The sequence below is a fragment of the Apis florea genome, unplaced genomic scaffold (assembly GCF_048593485.1).
Source record: "Apis florea isolate Af1SG1 unplaced genomic scaffold, ASM4859348v1 contig_3793_pilon, whole genome shotgun sequence".
NCBI lineage: Eukaryota > Metazoa > Arthropoda > Insecta > Hymenoptera > Apidae > Apis > Apis florea.
Window position 1 is genome coordinate 667,293 of NW_028256856.1, and position 14,148 is coordinate 681,440.

Genomic DNA, 14,148 nt, shown 5'->3' on the forward strand with positions numbered 1-14,148 from the left:
CTCTCTCTCTCTCTTCCTCCCTTTGATTATTCTCGTGTAATTTACCGTGCAAACGATGTTCTGAAATATTACCGCGAATTCCGCAGGGGAGTAAGGCCACGACACCGGCGAGAATCGACTTGAGCAGCCTTCCCTCTCCCTCCTTCTTTCTCGCCTTCTCTTCTCGCTTCTTTCTCTCCCTTCTCTTCTTTGGTAGGATTAGAGATGCTTTCTCCTTTTTTTATAATTGGTCCAGTTTCTCTGAATTTTTCGTTGGTATTTCTTTTTTTTCTTTTTCTTTTTTGGTTTTACGTAGTTTCGGCCACGTTTACTTCTCTGCACGTTGGCGTATATTTTTTTCTTCTTTGCTTCCTTTATTATTTCGTCCTCCACGAAGGCGAGTACGATTCTTTCGAATTTAATTGCAATAAAACTCGAATTCTTCGCGTCGATTCATTTTCGATCCCCCCGTCTCAGAGATATTGTTGTTGCTCTTTCGCCTTTCTCCTCTTCGTTTCCTCGTTAATTTTTCACGCATTTTTCCACGCATCCCAGACCATTATTATTATTATTATTATTATTCTCACATCAAAACAACGTCCCTCATTCTCTACTCCTCTCAACATCCCTCCATTCCATTTTCCATTTAGTTAACCTAACCTCAACACCACTCCCCTCTTTTTCTCCCCTCACTTCTTGCGAGCGATTCGCGTAATCTGTTCCCGTTTAAAGGGAGGCGGAAAAAAAATTACAAGCTCGAACAATTCTGTACAATCGATGAGAGCGAGCGCCTCTTTTTCTCCCCCGCTGTGTTTTTGGACACTTGACGAGTGAACGGCGCCAACGGCGGGGGATTAAAAGAAGTGAATTCTCCCTCGTTAAGCGAGGCTCTCTCTCTCTCTCTCTCAAAGGACGCGAAAAAACGCGCTTTTCCCCGGATTCGAATCGTGGGGGGAGAGATCCTCTTAGCAGGAGAGGGGAGGGGGAATTTCAAATCCGTCGATTGCGATCTCGATTCGAGAGATTCTTCCACCCATATCCCTCCAAGGTTTTAAGCACTTTTCCAGCGAATTCGAATGTTGGATCGAAGGTCTTAACACCTCCCTCTCTCTCTCTCTCTTTTAATTCCAATTTCTCTCTCTTCTTCTTTTTTTTTTTCTTCTTCTTTTATTCTTAATTGTCAAGAAGGAGGAGGAGATCGTTTTCCTCTCCTCGTCGTACATCATGGATTTTTGACGACAAATCTAACATGTTCTATATAATTTCGATCGAAAGGAAGGAAATCTGTCCAAGTAAAAAGTTTCAATATTCGCTCGTGAAAATCGTATCGATCGCGGCATCCATCGTGGAAAATTTGGAGCGAGGCGAAAGTCTCTCTCGACGACTGCGAGAAATGGCGGGGGAAGAGGAAGAGGAAGAAGAAGAAGAAGTATCTGTGGAAAGGCAGAGATTTCCATTGCAAATAATAATCGATCGAGAGCATTTTAAACCCGCCGCCGTTGAAATTTCCACGCGAGGGGGGGAAACCTCGGACGTCGCCGTTGTCCGAGGAGAAAATTTAATCCCGCGTGAAAAGGTAAAACCGGGCGTGTTTGGAGATAGGGTACGATTTATCGTGCCTCTCTCCACGATTAAAATATTCACGCTGGGGAAAAAGCAGGAGAGGAGAAAAGAGAAAAAAAAGAAAAATGGCGAGGAGACGAAGCTACCTTTTTTTTCCTTTTTTTTCGAACAATTTTGGAAACACGAAGAAGTGGAGAGAGTGATTTCGATCGAAGGAACGGATTAATTCCTGTCCTTAATTTTTCTATTCAGCCTCGTTTTCTCCTCCATGTCGATGCGATCATCTACATTCACAATTTCGGAACTTGGCTTGTCCCAACGATGTGCAATCCAATGGATCGAGGAATGGAATTTTGAATGAAATTAACGGGAAAGGATTTTGGCCGCGTCTCTCCTTTTCGCGAGCGCTCTGGTGACAGGTAAAGTGGCTATAGGAAATGGACTGGAAAACGAAGGGTTATAAATATCCTCGTCTCCGCGAATTTTTTCTACCCCTTTCCTCGTGCGCGATCAACCCCTTCGACACGAGGCAGAGGGATGATGGATCTTTCCGTTATCGAGTAATTTTTAACAGTGTATAAATTTTAAAAAAAAGAGAGATAAATGATTCAGAGACAGTTATTATTTCATCGATTCGTTCGTTCAATTCTATTCGATCGAGAAAGACAATTTGTCATGCTACCTTTGTGCAGTCACGGAGCAGATCGAAATTAAAATTATATTGTAGAAAGACAGAGTTTTTGATGAGCAGGTGAATAATATATTTTCCTTTAAATTATGTATCGTTAAAATTATTCCTATATTTTTTTTTTTTTCTAATTTCAAATATATATATATATATATATAACTCTATGAGGAGATATATATATCGATTCGATCTTATTTCGTGTTTCAACATCCACTCGAATTTGTGGTTAATGCACCATTTGTCGTGGACCAACGACCGGCTCGCGAACAATCGGTTGGAACGCAAACTGGTTTTTTCGCTGGGAGGAGGGGGAGGAAAAAGTTGGTCCTCTGCCCTCCCCGATATAAATCGAGCCTCGACGCAATTAATCCCGTTCGACGGGCCAATATTCGCGCGGCCCTCAAATTTTTCACAGCGACTCGTTGAAGAGTGGCCAAGAAATTTTTAATTCCGCCTCTCCACGCGAATTGGCCTGCTTCCTTCCAATTTCTTCCAATTTCTTCTTCTTTTCCATACTTTTGGATTCTTACTTACTTACCACTGTGCTTTCGTTAATTTCTCTTTTTTCTCTTTGTCTTTGTACACGCGTGAAAAAGCGAGAGCTACTTCGATTAAGTTCGTTAATACTTTTTATTTTTATCCTCGTGTTTCGACACATTCGGTCGAAGCACGAGTTTTTTTTACCCTTCCCCCGTCGAAAAAAAGAAAAAGTATCCGATTTGCACACCGTTTCCATTTGTTACCAGTATACAGCTACCATTTTGCGTTGCATTTTTAAAATTGTTTTTTTTTTTTTTTTTTTTTTAATCATCAAAAATTTCACGGTAATTCGTTATTTCGATCGAGAGGCGAAATCTACATAAATTGGTTAAAAAGCGAAGCAATTAATAGGAACGTCCATCTCGAGTCGTTGTTGACTCGGTTGGATGACAGTTTTTCTAGCTAAATTACGGCCGGATCGATGCTTATCGAGGATGAAAAGCAAACTTGCCCGCCCGATTCTTTTTTAGTTAACGCTTTTTCCATTCCGTTTACATTTTTCCGTCTCTTCCTTCCTGTTTTCCAAACGTTTCCTCGTCATCTCTTTTATTACACGGCCTCCTCCCGTTGTCGTTAAAATTTTACGCAGCACGCCCTCTATCTCTCTCTCTCTTATTCTCTCTCTACTCTATCGATGTGTTTCGGGTCGATAGATCGAATCGTTGCGAGGAAAAATCGTGGCGAACTCTTCCACCGATATTATAATATCGAAGAATTTTCAAAAGTAATCTCGATTTTTACTTGAAACAAGGGAATCGTGGAAAATTCTCCCCTCGAAAGGAAAGAGTTTCCAACTTTGGACCGTCGATTTATTTATTCACGTAAAACACGAAAAAGTTTGTTTCTCTTGCGTTTCTCCTTCGTGGAGGGGGGTTTTGTTTTTTGGGGAAGAGAGGAGCAAAAATAATCGGGCGGCGATTGTGAAAACCGATCGATTCGAATCTAATCGGTCGGAAAGGGGCGGCCCATTCAAATCCGGCCAGGATTCCAGCGGCGCGTGTACGCCATTGTTCACGAGGCTTAGAACCGCTGTGGAATACAAATCGATCGTTAACACGTCGCTCCTCGACGCAGCCTCGAAACACCGCCATTGAATTCTCGGCTAATCGCTCGTTTTCGATACTTTGCCGGCCCTTGTTGACAGCCGGCGAAACTTTGCTGACGATTCGTCGCGGCAAATCGGAAGAATCGTTCCCTTTCATTCTCGTGAAAGATTCGTGAATGTTTTCATCTTCGAGAATTTTCGTTCGAATATTTTGAAACGTTAATTTGGATGGATTTGGGAAAGAATAGAATAAAGAAAGGAAAAGTTAAATTTCTTCCCCTCTCTATTTTTCTCGTCCATCCAACATAAATAATTCATCCGTCGATGATGAGCAAATCTACCGAATATCGTGCACAGATACACGCGGATTCGCGAATTTCATCTTTCTTCTCGAAGCGAGGGAATTACAGAATTCCCCCGCGCTAAGTAGATGGTTAAAGAAGAAAAAAGCGAAGGGGAAGACATGATGCAACAAGATGCATAAATTTCTGACCCATTAAAGCTCCACTTTTGTGCCACTTTAAAGCAAAGAATATTTAATGAATTTCCAAGGCTTATTACGTGACGCTCCGTCACTGCTCCAACCCCTTCCCCCACCACCACCGCGGCTGAATTATTTGAATTATTGCCTCACTACAGACTGGAGCGCCGCGTAAATTTCTTGCGGCGGCCGCGACTGCTTCTTCCTCGAGGAATTCGGAATCGTGGCCTGCTTTTAAACGGATCGCTTCGTGGAGCAGTTTCTGGATGGAAATACCTTCGATATTCCGATTTTCGACCACGATGCACGATTGTTGTTTTATAGCGTGTAGCGGATCGTATTTGGGTTGCGCGAGAAATTTTGAGGTTAGGTCGGAGGAAGGAGGTTTTAAGTTATGTTTGCGGTTAATGCGTTGTGTTGTGCATAGATGGCAATTGCGTCCAACGCAAGAGGATAGGTATTTTAATAGGGGAGATAGCAGCGAGACAAGTAAGTGGAAATAATGGGTCGGGTTGGGCGACGAATTTTACTTTACGACGTGCAACAATTTTATTGCTTCGTCGATAATATCGGTACGCGTAGGTAAGACGTGTGTTTAAAAATGTTTGAAAATTTCATTTTGCAATGAAATGGGAATAATCGTAGTATTTTAATTATTGGACGAATACGAATCGGTTAATTATCATTTACAGCGTATGGATTTCAACGCGCCATTATTATTATTATTATTATTATTATTATTATTATTATTATTATTATTATTGTTATTGTTATTATTATTATTCGTAACAATCCGTTCATTAAACGGATGTATCATTTTCCCGTACGTAGATAATTTCGAGCCAAGAAGAAATTTAGAAAGTGAAATGGATCATCCATGAAATGAAATCTCCCACCTTCACCGTGAAGCTGAATTCATTTAATTTTCATCCGCACCAACGATTTTTATCTCCCCTCATTTATTAATTTCTCATTTCTCATTTTGGAATTTATAAATATATAAATAACGGATTATAATCTGCCTGCATTTCATTTACACGTAAGAAGCTGTAGGAAAAGATTAATCGTTTCTTCGTTCGACCCACTTTACCTGTAAAAAAAAAAAAAAAACTTCTCGTTTCCAAAACGCATCGTCCCGTTTCGTCCGCTCGCCGATCCATAAAGCTCGAATCGGTCTCGACTCTCTTCCCTCGATAATCATACGTATAGAAAAAACCGTATTATTATTATTATTATTTCTCGAAGAAGAAAAATTTCGCTCGAGAAGTTTTCTCGAGAAAAAGTGTATCGAGAGGTCGAGCAGGATAGAAGTAAAGGGAAACCGGGGCAAAGGCCGTAACTCGCCGGAAGACGGACTTTCCATGCGATTTCCAAACTGTAACTCCCCATTTTGCAATCGGAATTAATATTTATTTCGATCACGCGTTTTCTCTTTTCCTTCTCTCTCTCTCTCTCTCTCTCTCTCTCTCTCTCTCTCTCTCTCTCTCTCTCTCTCTCTCTCTCTCTCTCTCTCTCTCTCTCTCTCTCTTCCCAAAGCTAGCGAAACGAGTGTGAATAGGGAATATATTCTTTTCAATTTCTTCAATTTCGATTTTTCCCCAATCCTGTCGCCATTTTTCACTTCCTAACGATTATCAACACACCGATCTATCCAATCTGTCCCCTCTCAGCTTCTCTCCTTTCTATCTTTTCCTCCTCTCGCGCGAGATTAACGCATACGGCGACACGATAAATCGTTGTCGAACAAGGAACAATAATCCGTGGAGCCACCGAAATATGCGCACGCACCCGCTATTAATTATCGTGACTGGGCTGTAGCCGCGTCGATAAATACGTACCCTACGCTACCGTTCTACATTTTTACGCACCGCCGTTTGAAAATTGAAGATGTGTGGTTATACGCATATATATATATGCATGCATATTGTCGAGGGTCGACGAACTCGATCGTGGATCACCGCGTATACAACCCGAGCAATTTTTGCGGTGCAAACCAGTTTATTCGACTGTTTTTCCCTCCGTTTTATTTATATATATATATTCTCCCCGTAATTGACGATACGCGCTTTTGTGTAATATAATATTTGGCGATGGTTCTTTTTTTTTTTTTTTTTTTTCCCTCGTTTTTGGAGTGGAAAATTTCGATCGGGAGCACAGATAAACATGTAAATGCAATTCGTGCACGTTCACGCTAGATTTCTCTTCACAGGCCGAGGAGGAGGATTCTTTCGATGAGATTTCTACTAATTAAGTTTTCCACGCCTACGAGATCGCCTCATACGATAAACAGCGCGAATCGAATTTAATAATCGAGTTATACGTTTAAGATTCGTAAAATTTTGATCCACGTCTTCTTTTCTAATATTGTTATCTAATGTTGTTTTCTATATTGTTGAAATATTCAAACGTTGATAGCAACGTTGAATACGCATTCAACGTTGATCCATTTCGTGCAAATGTAAGAAATTTAGAAAATATGAATTTTATTAACAAACCGTTACTCGCCAACGCGCTGGATATTCTTTCCCTTTCAGAAGAAGCCTCGAGTTTTATAAACACACCGGTTTCGATACATTATTTTTCGTGGCTGTATTTCAAAGGGATTCACGGTTCGACGTCGATATCGCTCTTTACGCAACACGATTTTTCAAAGGAGAGAAAGAGAAGAATGGAAAGGTTTTGGTTTTTCAACGAGATTACAACGCCGTGTTTTGCACGGCAGGCATTCCATTTGCCGAATATCCAGAATTTTCTATTTCGGCCCCTATCTAATCTCGAGATAATCTCTTATCTATTTTATTTCCTTCGTTCTCGGTTGAACACGCATTGAAACTCTATCCATCTGTCTGTCCTGTGTTAACGTTGATCGTTCGCCTCGCTCGAGCAGCGTTTAAGAGGAGTCATGGATAATTGTTTTGACCAACACTGCGAACGGAAAAGGAAGATAATAAAACTCGAGCTCTCTTGGATATGAGCGAGGATCCTTCTTCTTCCGTCTTCTTTCAGCTTTTTAATTTATCGTTTCTTTTTCCTCTCTCTCTCTCTCTCTCTCTCTTTAGAAAAAAAGAGAATCATTCCCGCAATTTTTCATCCGTCGAAAAAACCTCCATTCCTGTCGAAGAGAGAAAGTTAAAAGAGGAGGGAAGAGGGGAGGAAAATATACCCGTATCCATATCGCAACCTCGACAAACAATAAAACAATAGAACAAATGGAAATCGGAGATGTAGCAAGTTATCGGTCCGCGTGCATGGGGCTAAGCAACGTGTTTTTCATCCGAAAAAAACGGCATTTACGCCCCCTTCCCCTCCTGCTATGTTCCTCTTGAGCAGAAGTTTCGCGAAAACAAATCTTTTCGAAGAAGAAAAAAAAAAAAAAAACGGTGTATCATTTCTCCTCTCCCCTTTTTCATCGCGTATATATATATAAGAAGGAAACAAGAGGTTTCCTTTGGAAATCAACCTAAAATAAATTTAAAAATCCCGATTAAACGATCGCGAGAGAATCTTGACCATGAATTTCTCCTCTCCCTTTTTTCATCATATATATACATAAAAGGAAGCAGGAGGGAGAAGAAAATTTCCGTTTGCTTTGAAAAAAATTCGAGGAACTATTTCTTTTCAGAATTATTCCAAGAAAATAAATCTCTTATATATCAACAACATCCAAGAAAGGAAATCGTGAATAAAATAAATTTAAAAATTGTACCAGTTCCATCGCGAGTTGCAGAACGCGGAAGAGTAGTCTGGAAATAAAGTGGCGAAAGGTTAAAGCGATCAAGATATATATGATTAGCCTGGCCTGGCATGCGAATACATAAAGGATTCAACGTTTCTTGGCGTGTCCCCTCTCTCGATTCATTGTCAGCCGTTATGGTTGCAGGATAACGCAGGCAGGCCGAGGGGCACCGCAATGCAGGCAAGGGCGTTGTCAGGGGCGACCATAAAGGCTGATTCGCGCGGAACCAACCGGCTCGAACCGTGTCCAACCTGGAGCTAGGTGTAACTGGTTCCCCGCGGTTCTATCGATCCCCGATTTCGACTGGAAACACGCCTCCTCCGGCCAGCGGTTAGTTCTATCGATCCACACACACCCCCGATGATGGATGACGACTCGAAGGTTTTCTCGGCCAATTTTCGGATTGATCCTCGAGGACGGACTCCAGGGATACTTTTCCATTCTGTTCTCTGGAGAATAAATTTGAATTAATAATAACGATTATTTACTTTTTTACTCTTTCGAGGAGGGGAAAGTTTGGGAAGAAATGAAAATACAGCCTCCTCCTTAATTTAATAGAAAAGGATAGAAACATTTTACTCGAGCAACGTTTTCTTCTAATCTTCCAATCTTCTATACCATATGTATATATGTATATATATGGCAGACAGAAGATCGCCACAACTCGTCGTTGATGATTCAGGATCAGAATTATAAGAAACTCGTCCCATTTTCTTGGATCGTTTAAATCGTTTGAATCGCGGGGAAAAAGGGCAGGTTCGAGGATGGAAGGAGGTCTCTTTCAGGTTGGAAGGGAAGGCGTAATTAGGCGTCCAAGTTCTAATGGCGCGTTGAGAAGGAGCAACCTCCCCCTCCTCGCGAGATTAATGGATCGAGGAGGGAAATATTCAGGGAATTAAGTGGAGTAACTTAACTTGAGCGCGCGAATTTCGTTGTTACAGTTGATCTGGAATATAATCTGTTCCAATTCTTTCTTTCTGGAGAAGGGAGGAAAGATCCCTCTCGCGATAGGAGATTGTTTTGTAATCGATCCTCCAAGAGTTAACGAGGAATGGTCGGGAAGTAATAGATAGTCTCAGCCGAGATTTCAAGACGAGAATCGTTTAAAAATTCATCCGATTTCGATCGAACGTGTCTGTTCTCAAAAGTTAGTTGTTTCTTATCTTTTCTCAGAGAACGTATTCTCGTTGGAACGAAATTATTATGGAAATTTTCGAAAGTATTTTCATAATGATATACAGAATTCTATTTACCCTCGATTAGTAAGGTTAAACGGTTAAGATCGATGTAGCACACGTTTTCCTACTGGCATTTGCTTCTTACTTTTCGAGAGTATGCAGGTACTTAAAATAATTGGCAGGCGGAGCGGGTAGGGCACCACTGGTAATCTCCATAATTACGTTCAATAACCGCTCATTAGAAAATATCTAATCAAATTCCGTCATCCGCGACGGTAAATTCTCCGTAAGAACGAACCTTGCGAGATTCGAGGAATTGGATAAACGATATCGTTGGAGAAAGAAGAGGGAAGAAGAATTTTCACGAAACACGTTTGGTGAAACGTGATGTCAGCGATATCGTACGATATATTTAATCGATTCGAAAATAGAAACCAAGTAATTATGTGACAATTTTTCACGATGCAATGGTCTCGTCTCGTCCCTGCACGAGGACGAGTCGAATCGTTTACATTTCCAATCAACTTAATTTTCTGATCACGAGATTTCACCGTGTTATTACCGGATGACTCCGGTTGCCCTCTCGATTAAAACGACCCAACCGATTGATCGTCCTCCCCATTGCTTCCACTTCGCTTCTGTTTCTGCACCACGAAAGCGTTATCGAAAATTATCCCGATTACCCTCGTGTTAATTTCGAGATCGAAGCTGATCCCACGCAGAATCCTTCTTCCAAGGATTCTGAGAGTTTCGTGTTGAATAATTCTTCTTCCCCTTTTTAACTTTTATCTATAACCGAAAGTGAAAATTTCTCGCGATCTTTGCGATTATTTATAATGATAAAACGTGCAGATCAGTGTGCCGCCACTGCCAGTCATGAAAATTATTTATTTCCTTTTTTTTACGATCTGAATATTTGAATACCGAAGAGGTGGAATTTCTTGTTATAACATAAAATTAGCCCTTTTCTAAAAAAAAAATCCTGGCCACCGAATATGCCAATTTCACAAAATATGTTATATAGGTACGTCGATCGACAAACCGAATAAAATTCTTTCGATTCATCTTGTTGATTAGCGTGCCGCCAAATTTTTAAATTGTCAAAAGGTTGAGAACCACTGGCGCGGACAATTCTTTCGATTCGTCTTGTTGGTTAGCGCGCGGCCAAATTTTTAAATTGTCAAAAGGTTGAGAACCACTGGCGCGGACAATTCTTTCGATTCGTCTTGTTGGTCAGCGCGCGGCCAAATTTTTAAATTGTCAAAAGGTTGAGAACCACTGGCGCGGACAATTCTTTCGATTCGTCTTGTTGGTCAGCGTGCGGCCAAATTTTTAAATTGTCAAAAGGTTGAGAACCACTGGCGCGGACAATTCTTTCGATTCGTCTTGTCTGGTCAGCGCGCCGCGAAAAGTGTTGCCGTGACGAAGGAAAGGTTGAGAACCGCTGTACGAGGTAGATAATTACGCAAAATTAATATATAACAATAATCAAATTCAGCCAGAGAAACATTGCACGCATTTGTAATTATTTCTGCGATGTCGTTGGCTCCAGTTTTAATCCTCCCCCCCCTCCCAAATTTCCCCCTCCAACCAAGCTCGTGTAAATATTTCCGACGGAATTAACATTAATATATTATCGAGATATAATTACGCGCTTTGGTTTAATCGGTACGCAATTTCAATCACGCTACGATACGCTTCCACGTATAAATAAATATAAACGTGTCGTTAATTCTGTTGCTCCAACAGAAGCAACAGAAGCTTAGAAGACCCGTCCTTTCAAGCGGATAGAATCGAGGGCGATTCCTCTGCTCCTGGCTTGGTGGCCCACGCATCACCATCCATTGTGCGTGCTTTTAACCGCTCCACGATCGATTTATGCCAGGATCGCTTTGATCGCCTCTCGCGTCCTAATTCCCCTCCCCTCCCTTCGTACGTTGAATGGTCAAATAGAAAGAGTCGAACGAGATTCACACCTCGAAAAAAGGTGTCCTCTAATCAAGGAGGTGTGTTCTCTTCGAAGGAGGACAGGAACGGGATAGGAAGAAGTTTCACCCAACTGTTTCAGAGAAAGGAAGAAGAACCCTCTTATCGTTCGAATTGGAAAAAGTCATTTCAGAAAGAAGAAGTATATATTTTTGACAAGCCTTCTACTACTTCCAGTTCCCCGAGAAAAAGTCGCGTCGAAATATAGCCGAAGTTTTAATATAAATTTTGAGGTTATGATGATTATAAAATAATTGGAATTACATCGATTTTAGTAAAATATTTCTTTTCTTTTGTATTAAATAAGCAACGTTTCGTCATAACGGAAGAGTCGATTGAGCTTATTTAAATTCTTGATCAAACCACCCGCTTATATATCATTTCTTCCTCGATTACTCGGATTTATAAATGGAATTCCACCGCACGTTATAACGTCGTCCCGTGCGTAAATTCATACATCGAGTAAGTCTTGGTGTAGCGCGAGGTTTGTCGCAACCGGTGCCAACTTCTCTCGTCCCGTTGACTTAATTTATCCTTTATTTTAAGCGCGACTCGCGTGCAAATGGCACATGTTTCGTTCAACTTCTGGTTTCGAGCACTCTTTTGGCCGATTCTATCAAAAAAATTTGTGCAAAAGTCGTTTGAACGAGAAAAAGATAGATCCCAAGATTTTTAACTTCTAATTGATCTGATTCTTTTTTTTTTTTTTTTTTTTTTTTCAGGTCGATCTGAAGCCCCTTAGGGAGGCGACGATCGCCGTCCCGACGCCCAAGATCTCCGAGAAGCGGAAGGCGGAGGAGGCCGACGCCAGCAAGGACTTGAAAAAGGTAAGTTTTTCAAAAACTCGATTTCTTCTCGAGATTATCACGTTTTTGATAATTCTTACTTCGCACATTTCCACTTTTCTACGCAATTTAAAAATGTTCGTGATAAATTTCTATTCTATTCGAAAAACGGATTGAAAAGAGAAGAAAAAGGCAAGAGATCTGGTTAACGCAGAGCCCCATTTTCAAGCCGTCGATCATATCGTTATATCGTCGAACGATACGATAGCGCTTCCAACGAAACCGAGAATTTTCTTCGAGTACACACCTCCTTTAATCGTTGTTGTTGTTATTTTTATTACTGGATCGAGGAGAGTTATAAGCAGAATTGTCGAAGCGAGTTTTAAAGTTATCCAAAGAAAGATTGGAGGAAAAAAATTGAACGATCAACGGGGAGGGCGAAGCTTTGAAAATTGTGTGTCGCTATTTTTTCCTTTTTTTTTTTTTTTTTTTTTTTCAATTATCAAACTTTTCTCTCCTTTTGTTCACTCTCCCCTTCGTAATTAAGGTCGTTCTAATTAACTCCTCTTTTTTATTTTGTTCCGTGCGAGCATAACGGCCGTTGCATGGAATTACAATATTTTTTTCCCCTTCTTTCTTCACCGACGAATTTAATTTCAATTAATTTCCCCCCTCGAACGAATTCTCGAACGGATGAATAAGATTCGAGTTGGATCGAGTTCGAAGAATAAGAAGAAAGTGCTCAAAGTATGGAAGAAAATCGGCAAGATGTTTGGATAATTCTTTACACATTGTTCGCGGTTAGTGGAGAAGGAAGGAAGGGCGAGGCACAATGGAGTTCTAATGCTAAATCGGAGTAATGAATTTCTCGACGAGCGAATTGCTGACCGAGCACGGAGAGTGCTCAAACAGAACAGTTTTCGAGAATAGGTTCGAAGGTGTTTGACTTGAGGAGACTTAACTTCCTCCAAACTTGAATTGGGGGAACGAAAACGAAAAAATTCAATTCCCTCGACACGGTTAATAAATCATCTAGGAACAAAATGACGTTCGTTTCTTTCGCGTATATTTTAACTTGGAAAACACGAATCGATCGAGCGAAAACACGGGAGGAGAAAAACAGAAGAAGAAGAAAAGAAAAAAGAAAAAAAAGAAATTTCCCTTCGTTTCGCTAATTTCCACGCTGCTGCGAATTAAATCCGTGCCGAGCAACAGAGAGGGCGGCGAGTGGATAATTCACCGTCTGTTGTTTGTTTTTTCAATGTCGGACCAAGTTTGCCAGAGCTCAGAGGCGAGATCCACTTCGAAATTAATTGCTGAAGGTAGCGCTTAAAGTCTTAAACCGAGACCGCTTTGCCCGGCGGGGAGAAACACTTTGTTAATCCGCCATTAATCTACGCGTCCCATCGGATTCGAAATAAATTCGCACGGCTTCGAATTCGAGCCGATGCAATCGCACGATTGGCGACCGACCACGAACGAGTCAATTTCGACGACGAGTTTCTTCGATTGGTCGACGGGTGGACAGGTGGAGCCACCTGATCGCGAGTCTTCGCACTAACGTAACCTATAAAACGAGTTCTTTTCTCATCGAAGCAAACGTGACGACGTTCAACGAGAAGATCTTTGTGCAAAGTTCGTACGATTTCGTGTAATGGGCAAGCACGGAGAAGAAATACGCGTAAGCAGATTTCGAGACGAAAGAATTTTGCTCGTTCGCTTGGGAAACGTAATTCTCGAAAAATTCGAAAATCCGAGAAGAGACTGGGAGAGAGTAGAAGATTAAAAACTTTCCTTCGAAACTTTTTTATCCCATTACAGTTTATACTCTTCCAATATGTCCGATAAATTTTGAAAGAAACGACTTTTGTGGAAACAAGAGGAGAGATGTGTAGAGGAAAGGCGAATAAAAGAAGAGGTTGGAGGAAGGGCAAAGTTTGCGCGGAATCGAAGAAAGAGAAAAGAAAAGAAAGAAAAGGAAAGGAAAAGAAAAAGCACGTAGGAGGGCGTTGGTGAAGCCTGGTGGCGGAGCTCGTTGCAGCCTGTTGCTGTGCCACCTCGTCGATGGAAAAGTACGATAATCCGACGAGGAAGGAATGAAAATCGAGACAAGGTAAATAAAGCAGGTTTTTGAACGATTTAATGAAAAACGGTTTAAACCGTTTAT

At 41.1% G+C, this 14,148-nt stretch overlaps 1 protein-coding gene across 3 annotated transcripts in view; it reads left to right on the forward strand.

The window, feature by feature from the left end:
* The window catches only part of LOC100866559 (pseudouridylate synthase RPUSD2), a 131,242-nt gene that overhangs the window by 72,744 nt on the left and 44,350 nt on the right, over nt 1-14,148 (forward strand). For all 3 annotated transcript variants that reach the window (XM_086915705.1, XM_086915707.1, XM_086915706.1), the window contains one exon: nt 11,919-12,023. In XM_086915705.1, coding sequence (XP_086771831.1) covers nt 11,919-12,023 — 105 coding nt within the window. The remainder of the gene's footprint in view (nt 1-11,918; nt 12,024-14,148) is intronic.